The 20,366-nt window shown below is 38.8% G+C and overlaps 1 protein-coding gene across 3 annotated transcripts in view; it reads left to right on the top strand.

Moving 5' to 3' along the window:
* The window catches only part of SLC33A1 (solute carrier family 33 member 1), a 33,787-nt gene continuing 13,756 nt past the window's right edge, over positions 336-20,366 (top strand). The window contains exons 1-2 of one of the 3 annotated variants that reach the window (XM_021068489.1): positions 336-1,614; positions 15,092-15,282. In XM_021068489.1, coding sequence (XP_020924148.1) covers positions 840-1,614; positions 15,092-15,282 — 966 coding nt within the window. In that variant the 5' untranslated portion in view covers positions 336-839. 3 annotated transcript variants of the gene reach the window in all.

Raw genomic sequence — 20,366 nt, 5'->3', positions numbered from 1 at the left:
GAAAGCAGGGACATCTCAAAATTCCCAGCCTGGACTTGGGGCACTGCCCACCTCCAGCCTAATGACGAGGACCGAGGCCACTCAGAGTTTGCAAGGTATTAAGTTTGGCAGCAGGCACACGCCCGCCTGAACCCGCCCTCACGTGGCCCCTGGGACCCAATGACCGAGGCCCACGCTTTCCAGACGGCCGCATGCGCTCATGGAGCCAGACCTCGCGCGGCGCCCCGCCCCGGCCTCACGGTGCGCCCGCGTTAATTGTCCCGTGAGGTTCTGGCCGCTGGGCTTTCGGGTTCCTACCAAGCTTTGTTTCCGAACTCGGCCGCTGGATCGTGTCCTGATTGGCTTGCTCTGGAGGCGGGATCAGGACGCATTTGAGACTAGGACCACTTCCTGAAGCTCGAGGCAGGAAATTATCTTGTATCTCAGGAGTCCAGTGGAGAAAGTGCTGTCTGTCGCATTGGTGGCGGCGAGAGCGGGCGGTGGGTCGGGGAATTGGCCGTTTCTCTCGCTACAGCTACAGGCCTGTTTCCATCGCAGCACCACGGCCCCCTCCTCCAGTCTCGACCCCGGCCCGGCTGCCGGGGGCGCTTCTTCAGGCTCCTTGACGCCGCTCCAAGGAGAAAATACCTGGGCATCGCCTGGGCTTCCAGCCAGGGGACTGGCTCCGGGGTTCAGCACTCCGGACGGCAGTAAGGAGTGCCCTTATCAACCCGCGCCCTGTCCCCCTCCCTGAGCCATTGACACCCTGGTCCAGAGCGACAGCCTTGGACCTGGGACTAGACGGATCCAAGACGCTCAGCCCCGGCCTCCCACAAACGGGGTTCTGCATCGTCTCTGATATGTCTCCCACCATCTCCCACAAGGACAATAGTCGGCAACGACGGCCAGGGACTTTCAACCACTCTCTGGATATGAAGAGCGGTCCTCTACCGCCGGGCTCCTGGGATGATGATCATCCGGAGTTGGTGGGCGGGGAAGGGGACAAAGAAGCTCTTCTGGGGGATATCGGCGCTAGTGACCTCTCAAAACCCCCAAGGAGCTGCCGGGCCGAATTAAGCAGCATTTTGCTTTTGCTCTTTCTTTACGTGCTTCAGGGCATTCCACTGGGCCTGGCAGGAAGCATCCCACTTATTTTGCAGAGCAAAAATGTTAGCTATACAGATCAGGCTTTCTTCAGTTTTGTCTTTTGGCCCTTCAGTCTCAAATTACTCTGGGCCCCGTTAGTTGATGCGGTTTACTTTAGGAACTTCGGCCGTCGCAAATCTTGGCTTGTCCCTACACAGTACATATTGGGATTCTTCATGATATATCTATCCACTCAAGTGGACCACTTGCTCGGGAGTACAGATGGCAGAAGCCCCGATGTTGTTGCTCTCACTGTGACTTTCTTTTTGTTTGAATTCCTGGCAGCCACTCAGGACATCGCTGTGGATGGTTGGGCGTTAACTATGTTATCCCGGGAAAATGTGGGTTATGCTTCTACTTGCAATTCAGTAGGCCAAACAGCGGGCTATTTTTTGGGCAATGTTTTGTTTTTGGCCCTTGAATCTGCCGACTTTTGTAACAAATATTTGCGGTTGCAGCCTCGACCCAGGGGAATCGTCACTCTTTCAGGTAGTGTATTTAAACTGTTATGCTGTTAGGTATATTGTACGTTTATGAATCCTTTCGACATGTGGGTGCTAGTAGGAACAATAATTTACTGGAAATCATTTTAATGGGAAATGACCCGAGGTAAGGTTTCTGTTTTACTAAAATAAGCTTCAACCAGAATTATAGTAGAGCAGTCATAATTGATTAGTATTCTGAAATGAATTGGAAGGGTAACTCATCCAGTATACATTGTTGTGTAATGGCAAACAAAAGTCTTGAGTCTAGGAATCCCTTGGCACTTGACTAATAATACTCAGATGAACATTTTTTAAAAGTCTAACTAGTGTGAAGACATAAACCTAGCCTGACTTCAGAGTTTGTTTTTTTTTTGTCTCTTTGTTAGATTGAGATTTCTAGCTCCATGTCTTCTGGTTCATTTCTACCCCTACTCTTAGACCAAGATCCCTCATCCAGCCTTCTGGTGGATGGAATAGGGTTAATTCATTCACACATTAATGAGCAGGCTAAATGACAGGGTTCAAAGGGCCTCCTATGATTAAAGGCAAGTCCAGCCCACAAGAACTTGTGAGATTCAGGCTTTGCATTGTAGGCAGCACTTGCCCTTGTTGAATTATAAGATTTCATGAAGTAGGTAGATAGAGTTCCAGAATGCACAAAACATCAGTTGGAAATGCAATGAAGCAGCAAAGTACAGAAAAATATAGGACAGTATATAAAATGCTCAAAGTGCCTGAAGCAGTCCTTGTGGGGAATGGTTTTGGGAAATGGTGCTGAAAGAAAGATTGTGGCCAAGTTAGTAGGTTGTAACCAAATTAAAGGTCGTTGACCAAATTATTTATTTAGTGTAAGAGTTTGAAGTTTATCCGGTAGGAAATTGGATGTGAATTCTACAATTTCCCTTTTTTCTGCTTGAGTAAAATGCATGGCCCTGTAAAGGATTTTTTGTTGTTTGTTTGTGTTTTCAAACTTCTGAACAACTGAGAAATTACCAATATCAGGAATAACCAACATGGAGATTATAGCAGAATTGGCCATTCTGGTACTGATGATGAATTATGTGTTTCTCTCTTGGAATTAAAACAGCTGAACTTTCTTTCACCTTCCCAGCACTAGGGGATTCCCAATAGGGTAAATGTCTGGGATAGTTGTATGGTGAAGGAAATTTAAGGGTTATATCATAATATTCAGGGAGAGGAAAGAGGGATTCACAAATGTATTTTTTAATCTCTTGAAATTGTATACACTCCACTCTCTTACACCCTAAAAGGCACCCCCTTTCTACCTCCTTGAACTGCTAGTGAGCCACTACTACTGATGAAATAATAGTAGTACTTTTTCTCAGTTGGTTTCAGGGCAAAAATGGCTTGAGAGATATTGCTTTGCACCTTGACAGATTTGTCTCTGAGTTCTGAGACAAATCTGCTTTAAAGATAATTCTCTGCCTAGGAATATTTGTGAATGTGTTGCATCACCACCTTGTTGCGTTTTATGTGTCTTGCTTTTCATTTTGTACTGGAACCCCCAAAAAGGGCTAACAAGATTATGTATTACTTAAAGTGGGAAAATCTCAGTAGAGAAATCATGATTGAGGAGACTGGAAACAAAATTACTAAGTAAATTAGAGCTTTTGCTTAAGTGTGATACAAGAGTGATTAATAAAATATCATTCCAGAGAATGCTGTTATGCATTCAGGAGCCATTTTAATCATATCCTCTCTGAGCCATGACTGTTATCATATGGGAAGATCAAAATTGTGCCATTGGATTCTTACTTATACTGATTTATTATTTTAAAAAGCTGTTTGTTCTGGAATTTGAACTTTGTTCTCCAGGCAATTGTAAAAATAGCTTACTTTTTTTTTTTAGGCCCACACTTGGGGGCATATGGAAGTTCCCAGGCTAGAAGTCTAATCAGAGCTGCAGCTGCCAGCTACAATCACAGCCATAGCTCCGTGGGATCCAAGCTGGGTCTGTGACCTACACCACATGTGTCTCATGGCAATGTTGGATCAAAGCGAGGCCCACTGTGTGAGGTCAGGGATTGAATCTGCATCCTCATGGATACCAGTCACCCTATGAGCCACAACAAAAACTCCTAAAAATAGCTCTTTTTTTTTTTTTTTTGGTCTTTTTGCCATTTCTTGGGCCGCTTCCGAGGCATATGGAGGTTCCCAGGCTAGGGGTTGAATCGGAGCTGTAGCTGCTGGCCTACACCACAACCACAGCAATGCGGGATCCGAGCCTCGTCTGCAACCTACACCACAGCTCGCAGCAACGCTGGATCCTTAACCCACTGAGCAAGGCCAGGGATCAAACCTGCAACCTCATGGTTCCTAATCGGATTTGTTAACCACTGAGCCACAACGGGAACTCCCAAAATAGCTCGATTTTTAATTGAATTTTTTATATGTGTAGTATACTGCTGTCTTGGGTTTAAACTTTTTAATAAGAGTTGGAAGGGTTCCTGCATCTTCATTCTCCTTTGTGTGACCACATAATCACATTTATAGTACTGAGTGTTTTGGGAATTTAGTATACTAAGTTAGAAAAACCAGTGGCTTTGAGGGATTCAGAGAGCACAGGAAGAATCATGAAGGAAATAGAGTTGTTTAGGTAATAAAAGAAATGGCAAAAGCTGAGGCAGATGTTTATAAAATGAGAAAATTAAAAAGAGGCATGATTATTTGTTGAAGTTCTGAAATATGTTCTGTTATTAACACTTGGAGTTACAGATACATAGAGATAGAATATATTGAGAACAGTTTTTGTCATCTAGAAAGGAGGAATCTAAATAGTGATTTAGAACGAGAAGGATCGCATGAGAACAGAATCTCTTAGAAATAAAATCTTGATTATGCTGAGATTGGCTTTTTGTTAGCTTGAGGGATATAGAATAGTCCTTAACTCAGAGGTGGGCTTTTTTTGGACCTTCCGTGTTGATTTTCAAGGATCTTTACTAGCAAAAAGAGACAACCTTATAAGCATCAAGAAATGTGAGAGTAACCCAGAAGAACTCAGAAGTTAGAGTGTATAAAGTTTTATGACTTGAAAAGATCATATATTTCGGTTCCTTCTTTCTTATAGATGAGGAAACTGATCAGGAAACACTAACTGGCTAGTTAGAGGTAGAAATGTACGTACAGTTTAGGTTTCCTGACTCTTTTTTTTTTTTTTTTTTTTTGTCTTTTTTCTTTTATAGGGCCACCCCCGTGGCATATGGAGGTTCCCAGGCTAGGGGGTCTAATCGGAGCTGTAGCTGCTGGCCTATGCCAGAGCCACAGCAACTTGGGATCCGAGCCTCATCTGCGACCTACACCACAGCTCATGGCAATGTTGGATCCTTAACCCACTGAGCAAGGCCAGGGATGGAACCCGCAATCTCATCATCCCTAGTCGGATTTCTTAACCACTGCGCCACACCACGACGGGAACTCCTCCTGACTCCTTATATGGTATTTTTCCTACAGTTGGTAGGAAACAGAAAAAGCTCAAGGAAAGCCTCAAAACCCAAATATGATATATGCTGATCAGGCTTTTCCACCAGAGAAATCAGCACTCTGACTGCTGATGCCTGAAAAACAATATGCTCCTGGAATGCCTGATGCCCAGAAGTGACAGGCTAAAATTTTGTTGTTGTTATTTTGTTTTTAAAGTAATCTATGCCATTCCTTTACTGCATTGAATATCTGTTTGGTGTTGATCATGTGATGGGTGTTATAATTTGATGAATAAAATCTGAGCATTCTCTGCTCACAAGGAATTTATAGACTATAATGGAGGTTTGCAAACCAAAATGATGAGTCAATGCAGGACTGTAGATATTGGAGGGGACAGTGACGACCTGAAAAACTCAGGCCTTTCCAAAGGCAGGTATCTTCAGCTCCAATAAATTGTTGTCTTGTGGCAGTAGAATCCCAGGATTGCTAGACCTTATGAGTATTCAAGAGAAACTGAAAATTCCTTTTTACTTCCTAATTTTTAAAACACTTGTTAGAATCATAAAACATGTGCTTAGGCCAGATCTAGCCTGAGAACTGGTAGTTGAGGCCTGCCTCTCTAGAAGCAGTGGTAACAATAATGACTAGAAGAAGTGATTGGGATGGAAGCAGTATGTTTGGGTTTGGAGATAGGGAGCAGGATAGTCTGTTAGTGGAGAAGAGGGCCAAACATGCTAGAGCTTATGAATCAGTTTACCTATAGATAGGCACACACATATAGGAGTAAATCAGAGGAAAAGGAAATGATGCTTTGAAACAGCTGATGCTCTAATATGAAGGTAATCAAACTGTTGATGATAATAGTAAAAACAGTATTTTTTAAGACATTCATGCTTTTAGAGAGAGAGAGCACGAGTGAGCACTGAATCCTGACCCGTAGACCACCAGGGAGCATCATGATGTTCATGCTTTGAATTAGAGCGAGAGCAGGGTCATTAATTCTGATTTAGTGACAGATTTGTCTTGCTTTCTGAAACAGTACTCAATATTTATTTCATGCGACTAGAAATGCTATTTAGAATTTGGCGTTTCTAGATCAGTTATTCTTACATAGTCTGTAATACATTCTTTAGCATCTATATCTAGGCTTGTATTATTCCTTCATATTCTCAAAAGATGAAACTATAGAGGAGTTCCAGGGTGGCTCAGCGTGTTAAGGATCTGGCCTTGTCACTGCTGTGACTCATATCACTGCTGTGGTATGGGTTTGATCCCTGGCCTGGGAACTTCTCCATGCTGTGTGCAGAGTCAGATAAATGAATTAATTAATTAATTAATAAAACTGTAGAGATAGCGAACAATTGGAGTTGCTAGGAATTGTGGGAGAGGATGTTACTATAAATAAATATGAAGATGTTGGGGAGATAATGAAACTGTTCTATATGTTGATTATGATGATAGTGATATGAATTTATATATATGCTAAAATTCATGGAACTATATACCAAAAATTGTTTTACTGTATAATTACTTGAAATATGATTTATAAAAATTCATAAAATTAATCCATTACCCTCAAAGTTAATCCCTGGGTAAATGTCTTACAAAGTATGTGATATTACTGCGTTTCACTCTTTTTTTGAGTGGAACACATTCATAAATCAGGTGGATCTCACATTTCAATATACACAAATGGAGCAAGTGAACTTGTTTTCAAATGTTGGGCCCTTGTAGTAAAATGAAATAAGTGAAGGAATATTAGGGCTACTAGACAGAAGGGAGATTAAATTCTGAAAGCTGGAACCCACATCCAACAAGGGAGGTCTTAAAGCTTTTTTTCTTTTTTAAACCAAAGCGAAGGAGAAGTAGTACTCTTGTGATTTCTTTGTCTAGTAAAGAATAGTGGAATTGCTTTTATGCAATAAAAAGTTATAAAAGTCAATTTACAAAATACGCTGCATAAAAGTCAATTTACAAAATACACTGTAAGCCAAAAAATTATTTCGTATATGTCTTACTTTGAATTTTCACTTCTAATTTTATTGAAATTTATGTGGAGGCCAATGGAATTAGCCTTTACTATGTAAATTTATCAATGAAAGAATCATTAGACAGAGTTCCCTGTTGTGGCACAGCGGGAACAAATCCTACTAGGAACCATGAGGTTGTGGGTTCGATCCCTGGCCTCGCTCAGTGGGTTATGGATCCGGTGTTGCTGTGAGCTGTGGTGTAGGTCACACATGTGGCTCAGATCCTGCGTTGCTGTGGCTGTGGCTGGCAGCTGTAGCTTTGATTTGACCTAGCCTGGGAACCTCCATATGCCGAGGGTGCGGCCCTAAAAAAGCAAAAAAAAAAACAAAAACAAAAAAACAAAAAAAATTGTAGAGCCTCACTAGTTGCAAGCAGTCTCCTACTGGCATTTATAGTGTTCCTAAAAACTAATTTAATTGGAGAAAGCAAAATAGACTTATCTAATGCAAAGAGATGTTCTGTTCCTAGAATATTAAAAATGAAAAATATAGAATCCCTGATTTCATCTGTTCTTTTAGGTACAATATTGGTTAAGTATTGCATTTTATACATGTTCTTTAATTTCATTCTTTTTTATTTTGTGTTTTAAATTGGGATTTATATCTTACAATGTATATAATATCAGTATGGGGGTCACAATACATAATTTATATGTGAGCGTGCATGCTGAAACAGTTTTTAAGGATGGGGTTCATATTCGAAAAAGCAAGATGTTCGTTACCTTCCAGCATTTCTATTCCTTGGTTTGATGTTATCTGAGAGAATTTTTGTTTTAATTTCATTTTTCCTTTCATTTGTGAATGCTCAAATTGAAGTCCAGTAGTCATCAATTAAGGTGATGGAACAGGTCTTTCAACACACCTAAAGATTTCTATCTTGGGAGTTCCCTGGTGGCCTAGTGGGTTAAGGATCTGGTGTTGTCACTGCTGTAGCGCAGGTTCAATCCCTGGCCCAGGAACTTCTGGATGCCACAGCCAAAAAAAATTATAAATTCATAAAAGCTTACAAAGAAATGTTCAAGGAAGTCCCATGCACCTGTCCCCTAGTCTCGCATTGTTAACATCTTACATAACTATGGTACAGTATCAAAACTAAGAAATTGACATTGGTACAATCCATGGAGCTATTCAAATTTCACCAATCATAAATGTTCTCATTTGTGTGTATGTAGGGTTCTACACAATTTCATTACATGTAGCATTATATAACCTCTACCACCACAATCAAAATACTCAACTGTATTATCACTACAAATCTCTTTTGTGTTGCCTCTTCATAGCTATACTCATTTACTCCTCTCTATCCCTAATCCCTGTGCAGCCACTAATCTGTTTTCCATCTTTGTAATTATGTTATTTCAGAAATGTTATATAAATGAAATCATGCAGTATGTATCTTTTGGAACTTGGCTCTTCTCTCAGAATAATTTCTTTCAGTTTCATCCAAGTTGTTGCATGGATCACTGATTTGTTTTCTTATTGCTGAGTATTCCGTTTGTTAGACATACCATGCTTTATTCACCATTCATCCATTGAAGGAGATTTGAGTGGTTTCCAGTTTGGGGCTATTGCTATATGAAAATAAGTCTTGATTTCTCTCAGATAAATACATAAGAGTACAAATGCTGGTTTATGGTAAGTACATTCTCAGTTTTGAAAGGAATTATCCATTTTTTTTTTCAGGAGTGACTAAGTAATTTTATTTTCCTACTATTAATATGTGAGTGATCCAGTTTCTCTGTGTCCTTGCCAGCATTTCATGTTATCATTTTCCATTTTAGCTATTCTAATGTACCTTGCATATTCATAGATAGTTTGGAATGCTCCCTCTCATCTGTTTTATAAAATCTGAATTCAGCTTGCAGCTTACAAAAAGTGATTTAGAGGTGTCAGGATATAAGTTCAAAAGCTGAATGCTGAACCTCCTATTATGGCATCAGAGTAGAGATCTATCATATATGTTTAATTAAAATGGATTTTGTGCCTGGGTAGAACATATTTTTTTTTTTGTCTTTTTGCTATTTCTTTGGGCCGCTCCCGCGGCATATGGAGGTTCCCAGGCTAGGGGTCCAATCGGAGCTGTAGCTGCCAGCCTACGCCAGAGCCACAGCAACATGGGATCTGAGCCGTGTCTGCAACCTACACCACAGCTCGCGGCAGTGCCGGATCCTTTAACCCACTGAGCAAGGACAGGGACCGAACCCGCAACCTCATGGTTCCCAGTCAGATTCGTTAACCACTGCACCACGATGGGAACTCCAGGGTAGAAGGTATTTTTAAAAATGAAAAGGATGATTCCTTTCTATCTACTCAGTGATATAGTCCCAGAGTCAGCATGAGATAGGAACACTGAATCTATTGGCTTTTCAGCTTCAGTCTTGCATCCTGGGCTAGGTTTAAGCCTAGTGTTTTGGGACAACATGTCTCTTGATAAACCATACACCTGCTTGATCTGGTGCTTGATTGAAGAAACAATTTCTTCTACTTCAGAGGAAAACCCGACATTGTTGAAGTTAATGAAAAAGTATGTAGTCTTAAACATGGCATCTTCCTAAAAGGTTAGGAAAACTAAGGGAATTTTTTTTTTTTTTTTCTTTTTAGGGCCGAACCCATGGCACATGGAAGTTCCTAGGCCAGGGGTTGAATTGGAGCTGCAGCTGCCAGCCTTTGCCACAGCCATAGCAACAAGGGATCCAATCTGCATCTGAAACCTATACTACAGCTCAAAACAATGCTTGATCTTTAACCCACTGAACAGGGCCAAGGATTGAGGACATCCTCATGGATACTGGTCAGGTTTGTTACCATTGAGCCACAATGGGGACTCCTTAAAACTAAAGGGTTTCAAAATTGGCTTTGTATTTACTCAGTTTTTGCATTGTATGCTGTATTTCTAAAATTTAATCCCTGGAGTTCCTTCTGTGGCACGGAGGGTTAAGGACCCTGTGTTGTCTCTACAGTGGCGTGGGTTCAATCTTCAGTCCTGGTGCAGTGGGTTAAGAATCAGGTGTTGCCTTGGCTGTGACATAGGTCCTATCTGGGGCACAGATTTGATCCCTGGCCTGGGAACTTCTATATGCTGCAGATGTAGCCAAAGAAAAGAAAAAAAAAAACCCTAATTCTCAAATAGATATGACTGTATTATATAATCAAAATAGCATTTTCTCAGTGCTCTTCAGCATAGATATTTTGAGCAAATGCTTAAGGGAGAGACTTGTGACACAGAAGAAAGTTCTGTTTCTTCCTAAGACATAACTGGTAACCCAGAGCCAGATACATAATATTTGTTTCATTTTCTGTCAGTGAAAGTGAGAGCAAAGGAATGGATGATAGGTGTCTAAAGTCCCTTCTTGCTCTAACTTGTGAAATAGAGCTGTGCAGAAAGCAAGATGAAAGGAAGGCCTGACAGTTATTTAGAGCAGAAACCGAAAACTTGCTTTCTTGCCACTGACTTCTGAAGAACTAAAGTTAATTTCGTAGTGTGAGTTAGAGAACCTGGTCTGAGCCAATGATGGTTGTATCAGTGCTTCTTAATTTCTCTACCTCTTCTGATAGTGGAAGAGAATCAACCTATACCACAAAGGGTCAGGGGGCCTAGTCCAAAGTCTTGAAAACTTGAAATTTTTTTGAAATCTAGTGTGTTTGATCTTTAAAATTACTGGAAATTTTGCCTTCTCTATGATATATGTTTTTAATAAAATGTTTTCCTCTAAATTATTGAGTAAGATGAACTGTTTAGGAGTTCCCTTGTGGCTCAGCAGGTTAAGAATCCAGCATTGTCACTATTGTGGTTCAGGTCTTAGCCATGGCATGCATTTGATCCCTGTCCCAGGAACTTCCCCATGCTGTGGGTGCAGCCAAAAGAACAGAACCTTGTAGGAAGATGCAGCATGTTTGGATTGAATACCCGTTGGCATACCACCATATGGGGCGATAGAGATGGGGCTGGGAGGAATACAAGTAACCAATCTAAAGAAATATGCTTCAGTATCTATGTTCTAGACTTCATGAACATACGTACCGTTTTCCTCAGGCATATCTTTGATAGGAAAGAGCCTACTTGAAGTTGGTGTATCTAAACATCAGGGTAGCATAATGGAAAACATTCTTGCTTTAGAATTAGATCTGAGTTTAAATCCCGCCTCTGGCACTTACTGGTTTGTGATCCTCTTTCGCTGAGTATAAAGTGGGAATAAAAATACTTGCCTTAGAGAGTGACTTTGAGATTTCTTGCACTGTCCTGTGTTTTGCCTTGGCATAATAGACGCTCAGATGCTAATATTATATCCTTGATTACTGGTGAATTGTTACTTAATTTTGCATTCATGGGAGTACTATGTAAGATCTAGTAGCCACTTCAAAATATTTACTTTGTCTTATAGGTCTTTGCACAAAAGTCATGTTTATGAAATTTGAACATCAGCTTTGATATCTTGATCATACATGTATACATCATACTATTTTTTCAGATAAAATGCATAAATCAGAATTAACCAAAATGTTAATGAAATAATGAAATATTTGAATTATTCTTGATAATAATATCCTCAACCGTGGTTGGTATATCAGACTATGGATGGTCTGTAGCATCAAAGCAATACTAATAAACAATAGCCATAGTCTAATGGTCAGTATTTTTGGTAATTGCATTCATAAAACTTAATATTTTTTCTGGTGGTGGCTAAGCCTCTCTTTCTGAGTTGTTACTTCATTCTTCAGTCCCTGTGAGCAATGGAAAGCCTTTGAATGAGGGCTCTGAATGACTCATTGTCACTGCTCCCTTCTTTCTTGTGTTCTGTTGTCTTAACCTTCAAAGTACAAAGAAATTGGAAATAATCTTATCTGCAAATAATACTGAAACCTGTTTAACTTGTTCTTATTCTTTATTCTCTTTGTTGGTATCAAGGAGTTAAACCTAGATGAAGATTTTGTTCATTAAAATTGGGAGAATATACTAGGCAAATTTAAAAATTTTTGCTTAGAGACCTGGTACTCTTAAAGTATTATATACCTGAAAACTTTTAATTTTCACTTAACATTTGTATAGAAACCATTAATTGAAATTTCTAGTGACAGTAAATTTTTTTTTCAGGGTTTCTTAAACAGCTAATTTAAAACAAGTAACATAGAGAATAACATTGTATTTGAAATTCTGTAAACAAATCATTATTTGTCACATTTCACAGATGAAATTAAGAATGCAAAAATAATGAACGTTAGCCTCACTTATAAGAATAATCTTAGGAGTTCCCTGGTGGTGCAACAGGTTAAGGATCTGGTGTCACTGCTGTAGCTCGGGTCATAGCTGTGGCGCCAGTTGGTGTGAAATAACGGCAAGAATATGAAACCCAAATTTAGGAGTTCTCATTGTGGTGCAGCAGAAAGAATCTGACCAGGAACCATGAGATTGCAGGTTAGATCCCTGGCCTCACTCAGTGGGTTAAGAATCTGGCATTGCCATGAGCTGTGGTGTAGACTGCAGACACAGCTCGGATCTGATGTTGCTGTGGCTGTGGTGTAGGCTGACAGCTATACCTCTGATTCGACCCCTAGCCTGGGAACCTCCATATGCCCTGGGTGTGGCCCTAAAAAGCAAAAACAGAAAGAAAGAAAGAAAGAAAAAGAAAGAAAGAAAGAAAGAAAGAAAGAAAGAGAAGAAACCCAAATTCAGAAGATTTAGGTTCAAGTTCTGTCTCTTAATAAACCTTTGGCAAAGATTTAAATATCTGAGCTTTTCCTGTATAGTAATTACGCTTGCTCTTCCTGTCTCACATGTTTACTATGAAAATTGAATGATATGACATAAGAAAGGAGTATTTAAATACTAAGGTGAAATTGTCTATATATGAGCGAAGTTGAGCTAAGTAAATAATGTTGTCTCTATCATAAGTAAGGGTGAAGCCATAGTGATCATCTTTATCTAGCACAGCAGGAGAGCAAGACCAAATACAAAGGAAAAACTGGCGTGAGAATGGTCTTTTTTTGGAAAAAGGTGACTAGGCTTCGTGAACAGTAGTGCTGCATGAACAATAAAATTTTTAAAAATATGTAAAATTAAATACGACGTGAAAATGTTAGATATAGAAAACATCTGGGATTTTCTAGCCAAGTCCTTTTATTTTATAGATGAAGAAACCAAATCAGGGTTATCCATTAAGTTTTATAATGGCAAATTAAGATGCATTTCTCAGGGTGGTTGAAGAGACACTTGTTTTGAAATTAGGTGTATAAGGTATAGACTTAGAATGTAACTTAAGGCCCCATAATCTTTCTTAGCCTGTTCATCTGAAAACTGGGGCTTAGTAATAATATCATCCAGTGTGTCGTTGTAGTAAAGGGAATGATATGTGTAAATGCTTATTAGCACATTTATGGCACATGGTATAGACCCAATAAATGTGCCTCTATTTTTAATATTTTTAGTTGTTACGCAGAATCCTCCAGAACATTATTCACTCCCTCTGCTTAATTTTTCAAAATAATGGCTAATGGCCCAGCTGTCTTTCACTGAAACAACACAAAGGGTACTCTTCATGTGTCCCTTTCATGCATGCATCTACAGGTATGAGAAAATTGCTTATATATCACAGTATTGAGAAAAGAAGGTTATTCTTGTTTTTTGTTTGTTTTTTGGTTTTTTGTTTTTTTTTTTGTCTTTTTGCCATTTCTTGGGCCGCTCCCGAGGCATATGGAGGTTCCCAGGCTAGGGGTCGAATTGGAGCTGTAGTCTCCGGCCTACGCCAGAGCCACAGTAACGCCGGATCCTTAACCCACTGAGCAAGGGCAGGGACCGAACCCACAACCTCATGGTTCCTAGTCGGATTTGTTAACCACTGCGCCATGACGGGAACTCCCAGTTATTCTTGTTTTAATTTTAATTTTTTTGGCCATGCATGCAGCATGCCAGAGTTCCTGGGCCAGGGATCTAACAAGAGCCACAACAGTGACAATGCCAGATCCTTAACTGCTGAATTGCCAGGGAACTCAGAGGTTATTCTTAAACAGATTAAAAACAGAGTTTAGGAGTTCCTGTCGTGGCGCAGTGGTTAACGAATCCGACTAGGAACCATAAGGTTGCAGGTTCGATCCCTGGACTTATTCAGTGAGTTAAGGATCCAGCTTTGCCGTGAGCTGTGGTTGTAGGTCACAGACGCGGCTCGGGTCCCGCGTTGCTGTGGCTGTGGTGTAGGCTGGCAGCTACACCTCGGATTAGACCCCTAGCCTGGAAACCTCCATATGCCGCGGGAGCGACCCAAAAAATGGCAGAAAGACAAAAAAAAAAAACCAAAAACCAGAGTTTAAAAACAAAAGGCACAGGATTTCCCCCAACATGGCTCAGTTGTAACAAACCCAACTAGTATCAGTGTCAATGAGGACGCAGTTCCATCCCTGGCCTCACTCAGTGGGTTAAGATCTGGTGTTGTAAGCTGTGGTGTAGGTTGCAGACACAGCTTGGGTTCAGCATTGCTGTGGCTGTGGTGCAGGCCGGCAGCTGTAGCTTCAATTCAACCCCTAGCCTGGGAACTTCCATATGCTGCAGGTGCAGCCCTAAAAAAGACAAAAAAAAAAAAAAAAAAAAAAGGCAGAAAAATCTAATGTAAATGATCATCTGTTGTCTGTGCTGTCATAATTTAATAAAGAACTGAAATGGTAGGTGCTTAAGAAGTATGACCAATAGATCTTATGGGATATGAAAGTCATCTCCCACTCTTAAGCAGTTTCCTTGAATAAAATGACACAGTGTACTTTTATTTCATTCAACCCACTAAACCCTTTATTCCTTGTTAAGTGTCAATGTCTATTCTGGGTCTATGTAATGTATGTTTAACAGAGCCAAGAGTGTCTTGTTCATTTGCTATGCCTTGTCTAATACCTTGAACATGAAAGCACCTATATATTGATTTTTTTAAAAAACATTTTAGTTGAAAAGTTATATACAGGATTATTTAGTATAAGTGAAATGTGTTATTTCAAAAGTTAATTATAGATTTTAAATAATTTAAATTTCAGATTTCCTCTTTTTCTGGGGGACTGTATTTTTGATAACAACCACTTTGGTTGCTCTTCTGAAAAAAGAAAACAAAGAAGTATTGGTAGGAAAAGAAGAAACTCAAGGGATCACAGATACTTACAAGCTGCTTTTTTCAATTATAAAAATGCCTGCAGTTCTGACGTTTTGCCTTCTGATTCTAACTGCAAAGGTAAGAGATTTATAAAGCAAATTTCCCATTCTGTTGCAATTACCAATACCGTGGAATACTTCTGTTTCCTTTTCATAAGTCCCTTTCCAATAATATTAGAATTAACAATAAAAGCAAGTATTTTCTGTTTATTAAATATGTTTTAAAAGGTGTGATGACTCCAAATAAAATATAATTTCAAAGTAAGCTACATGTCTTAGGATCTTGAAAAAAATTATGCCCATTTGAAGTACATCCAATAAATCTATGTTTTTGTTTTGTCCCCCCGCCACCATGGCATATGGAGTTCCTGGGCCAGGGATCAGATCCCAGCTGCAGCTGCAACCTATGCTGCAGCTGTGGCAACACTGGATCCTTTAACCCACAGTGCTGGGGATCAAATGTCCTAGAGCTGCAGAGACACCATCAATCCTGTTGTGCCACAGTGGGAACTTCTAAATGTGCATTTTTAAATGAATGATATTAATACTTGGAAATGAATAATAATAGCTTTCTACTATTAGAATGAGTATACACTTAATGTCAGAGGTAGTAAAATTACTTGCTTAGTATGTGCTTTATAAAAATATGGAACTGTATGAGTTCCATATTATTAGAGGTCTATTTAAAAATCAATTGGATTATTTTTAAAGTGTTAGAAGGAAATATACTACCAAATAAATGAGGATTTTGATAACTTCTTAAGAATTCTGTTTTCTCTATTAATATATCCTAATTTTGGATTATGCTAGAAGAAAGGTAAGTATATTTTGTTATAGTGAGCTATTACTAGTGTTGGAATTAATATTCCTAAAATCTAAAATCAGTTACAGAATTTTGATATTATGTATTTAAACCTGTCTACATAAACACTTTTACAGCTATCTCTTGATAATCATGAAGTAAAAATTATAGCCTCATTGTTTTGAAATAGTGAGTTTTTCCTCCTCTCTAATGGAAGGTTAAATGTTAAGGAAATATTAGGAATGTTTAAACTTAAGGTTCAACTTTAGGAAGTGCTGAAATTTTCAAGGAGAAAATATAATCTATGTCCTTTAGAGATAACCATTGACAACAGTTTTAGTATATTTCCCTCCAGCCCTCCTTTATATATGTGTGCATGCATGTGTGTGTACATATATTTTACATATATAAATATAATTAATATGTATTAATTATAATCAGGAAGTAATATATACTTATATACATACAAATGCTTTAGAAGTGGATTTTTTTATCTTGTTAGTCTTACTCCATATTCCTGTATCATTAAGTAATATTCGAAAACTTTTTTTTTAAGACCCACACCCATGGCACATGGAAGTTCCTGGGCTAAGGGTCGAATCAGAGCTGCAGCTGCCGGCCTACACCACAGCCACAGCAACACGGGACCATGCATGTGACCTACACCATAGCTTGCAACAATGCTGGATCCTTTAACCCACTGAGTAAGGCCAGGGATCAAACCTTCATCTTCATGGATGCTAGTCAGATTTATTTCTGCTGTGCCACAATGGGAACTCCATGAAAACATTTTTAGTAGCCATATAATTGTCACATTATATAACCTTGCCATAATTTACTCAATCATTTTTCTATTGTTGTATATTTAATTTGCTATGTATTTTAATTATAAAAATGCTCTAACGAACATTTTTGTAACTCTTTCTTTGATGTTCTGAATATTTTCTTCCAATAGATTCTTTTTTATTTTATTTTATTTTATTTTATTTTATTTTTTGTCTTTTTGCCTTTTCTAGGGCCAATCCCGCGACATGTGGAGGTTCCCAGGCTAGGGGTCCAGGCAGAGCTGTAGCCGTTGGCCTACACCACAGCTCACGGCAACACCAGATCCTTAACCTACTGAGCAAGGCCAGGGATCGAACCTGCAACATCATGGTTCCTGGTAGGATTCGTTAACCACTGCACCATGATGGGAACTCCTCCAATAGATTCTTAAATAAGCAATTAGTGGGTGAGTAAAATCTTTTTTAAAGATTTTATAATAATTTATACTGTCACCAGCAACCAATAAGAAGTTGTTTCAGTTACAGAGTCTAGACTCCCATGTTCCCCCTTTAAAACAAACCTCACCCAAAGTAACATCTCTCCTAACTTTTAATACCATAGATTAGTTTTCTTTGCTTTTGAGTATTGTATAAATGGAATACCCAGTATGTATTCTTATGTCTGGCTCTTGTATCCTTTCACTCAACATCATATTTATATAGTTTATTGATATTGTTATTTGTAGCAATAGTTTATCTCCTTGCTTATAATATTCCACTGTATGAACATGCTACAATTTATTCATCCATTCTATCAACAGAACTTGAGGTTATTTCTACTTTTGTACTATTACGAATAGTGCTTTTGCAAACATTTATATACATTGCTTTTGGTGAACATAAGTGCACATTTCTGATGGGAACTATCTGTTGCTGGGTCATACGAAGTGCTTGTATATACTGCCAGTTTTCTAAAGTGGTTATTCCAGTTTTCCCTATGACAGGTATTGTAACTACTGAGTTCTAACTACAACACATCCTTGAAAACATATATATTGTCTCTTTTTAAATTTTTTAATTAAAGTGTAGTTGATTTACAGTGTCGTGCAAGTTTCTAGTGTCGCAGCAAAGTGACCCTTTTCTTATATTTCTTTTCTTATGTCCCTTTTCTTATATTAGCTTCCATTGCAGTCTATCCCAAGAGATTGGATATAGTTCCTTGTACTGTGCAGTAGGACGTCATTGCTTATCCATTCCAAATATAATAGTTTGCATCTACTAACCCCAAATTCCCAGTTCATCCCACTCCTTGCCCCCTCTGTCTTGGCAACCACAGTCTGTTCTCTATGTCTGTGAATCTGTTTCTGTTTTGTAGAGAGGTTCGTTTGTGCTGTATTTTAGATTCCACATATTAGTGATATCATAGGATATTTGTCTTTCTCTTTCTGACTTACTTCACTTAGTATGAGAATCTCTAGTTCCAACCATGTTGCTGCAAAAGGCATTATTTTGTTCTTTTTATGGCTGAGCAGTATTCCATTGTGTATATGTACCACATCTTCCTAATCCATTCATCTGTTGATGGACATTTAGGTTGTTTCCATGTCTTGGCTATTGTGAATAGTGCTGCAGTGAACATAGGGGTGCATGTATCTTTTTGAATTATAGTTCTGTCCAGATATATGCCCAGGAGTGGGATTGCTGGATCATATGGTAGTTCTATATTTAATTTTCTGAGGAACCTCCATACTATTTTCCATAGTGGTTGTTCCATGTATTGTTTTTTTGATTTTAGACTTTCTGGTGGATGTGTAGTGGCATCTCATAGCTATAATTTCTATTTCCCTGATGACTAAAGAAATTGAACATCTTTTTATATGATTATTGTACATTTGAGTATCCAAAGTTGTCCTTTTCTTTAAATTTTAGAATGATTTATTTATTTATTTATTTATTTTTGGCTGCCTTGTGACCTATGGAGTTCCTGGGCTAGGGATCATATCTGAGCTGTGGTTGTGACCTACACCAAAGCTGTGGCAATTCCAGATCTTCAACACACTGTACCAGGCTGGGGTTGAACCTGCATCTTGACACTGCAGATCAGTCTTGACCACTGATCCCGTTGTGCCACAGCAGGAATTCCTAGAATTTTTGTTTTTTAGATATTCTGGATATGAGGGGTTTTTTTTGTTGTTGTTAGATATGTGTATTATACATGTCTCCTATACCACTTTTAAGACAGAGTAAATGTTGAAGTTAAGTTCGTGTATCTAATTTTTACAAAGAGAATGGGTGAAATATAAGTGAAATTGTTTCCTGGACTTAAATATTTTTGACCTTTAATTTTTTAATGTGAAATTTCCTCTTTGTATCCATTCGAAGCAGTAATTTTAAAAATTTATTTGTATAATTTCATACTTTTTGAAACTTGTATAGTTGAAATTTCCATATTTATCCAAATTCTCTAATTGTTAACATTTAGCTCCACTTTCTTTATTCTGTAAACTTGTGCTCTTTTATGTATTTCTTTTTTTTTGTTTTTGTTTTTTCTCTTTTCTAGGGCCGCACCCGCAGTATGTGGAGGTTCCCAGGCTAAGGGTCTAATCAGAGCTGTAGCCACTGGCCTACGCCAGAGCCACAGCAACACGGGATCCGAGCTGCGTCTTCGACCTACACCACAGCTCGCAGCAACACTAGTCCCTTAACCCACTGAGTGAGGCCAGAGATAACACCCACAACCTCGTGGTTCCTAGTCAGATTTGTTAACCACTAAGCCATGACGGGAACTCCTCTTTTAGATATTTTTTATGAAGTTTTTGAGAGTAATTTTTACATATCTTGCCCTTTTGTCTACAAATACCTTAAGTATGTGTTTATTAAGAACAAGGATTACTCTTACAAAGCCACAACTTAATAAAAAATCAGGAAATTTTAAATTGGTACAATACTATTTTCTAATCACAGCCCATATCCAAATTTTACCAATTGTCCCAAAAACAGCCTTTATATCTTTATTTTTTCTGGTCAGGGATCCAGTTCAGGATCACACATTGCATTTAGTTGATATAAACCTTTCTTTCTCCTTCATGACCAAATTTTTTAAAAAATACAGGCCAATTATTTCTGTAGAATGTCCTTCTGTTAATGTTTGTCTAATGTTTTTTATGTTTAGGGAGATTCCTTTGTGGCTCAGTGGTTAGCGAATCCGACTCTGAACCACAAGGTTGTGGGTTCGATCCCTGGCCTCACTCAGTGGGTTAAGGATCCAGTGTTGCCATGAGCTGTGGTGTAAGTTGCAGACATGGCTTGGATCCTGTGTTGCTGGGGCTGTGGTGTAGGCCGGCAGCTACAGCTCCAATTAGACCCCTAGCCTGAGAACATCCATATGCCAAAGGTGCAGCCCTAGAAAAGCCAAAAAAAAATAATAATGTTTTTCATGTTTAGGTTCAGGCTATTCATATGTGTCAGGACTATCACAGAAGTAATATTATGACATCTTCAGGGAGTTATATCAGGAGCCATATCATGTCCTTTTATCTCATTAACTTGTTTTTAACCTTGATTACCTTGTTAACCCATTGCAAAATTACTATTTTT

This window comes from Sus scrofa, chromosome 13 (assembly GCF_000003025.6).
Source record: "Sus scrofa isolate TJ Tabasco breed Duroc chromosome 13, Sscrofa11.1, whole genome shotgun sequence".
Classification (NCBI taxonomy): Eukaryota; Metazoa; Chordata; class Mammalia; order Artiodactyla; family Suidae; genus Sus; species Sus scrofa.
The sequence above is the reverse complement of the archived record's forward strand: the minus strand, read 5'-3'. Positions and strand labels throughout refer to the sequence as shown.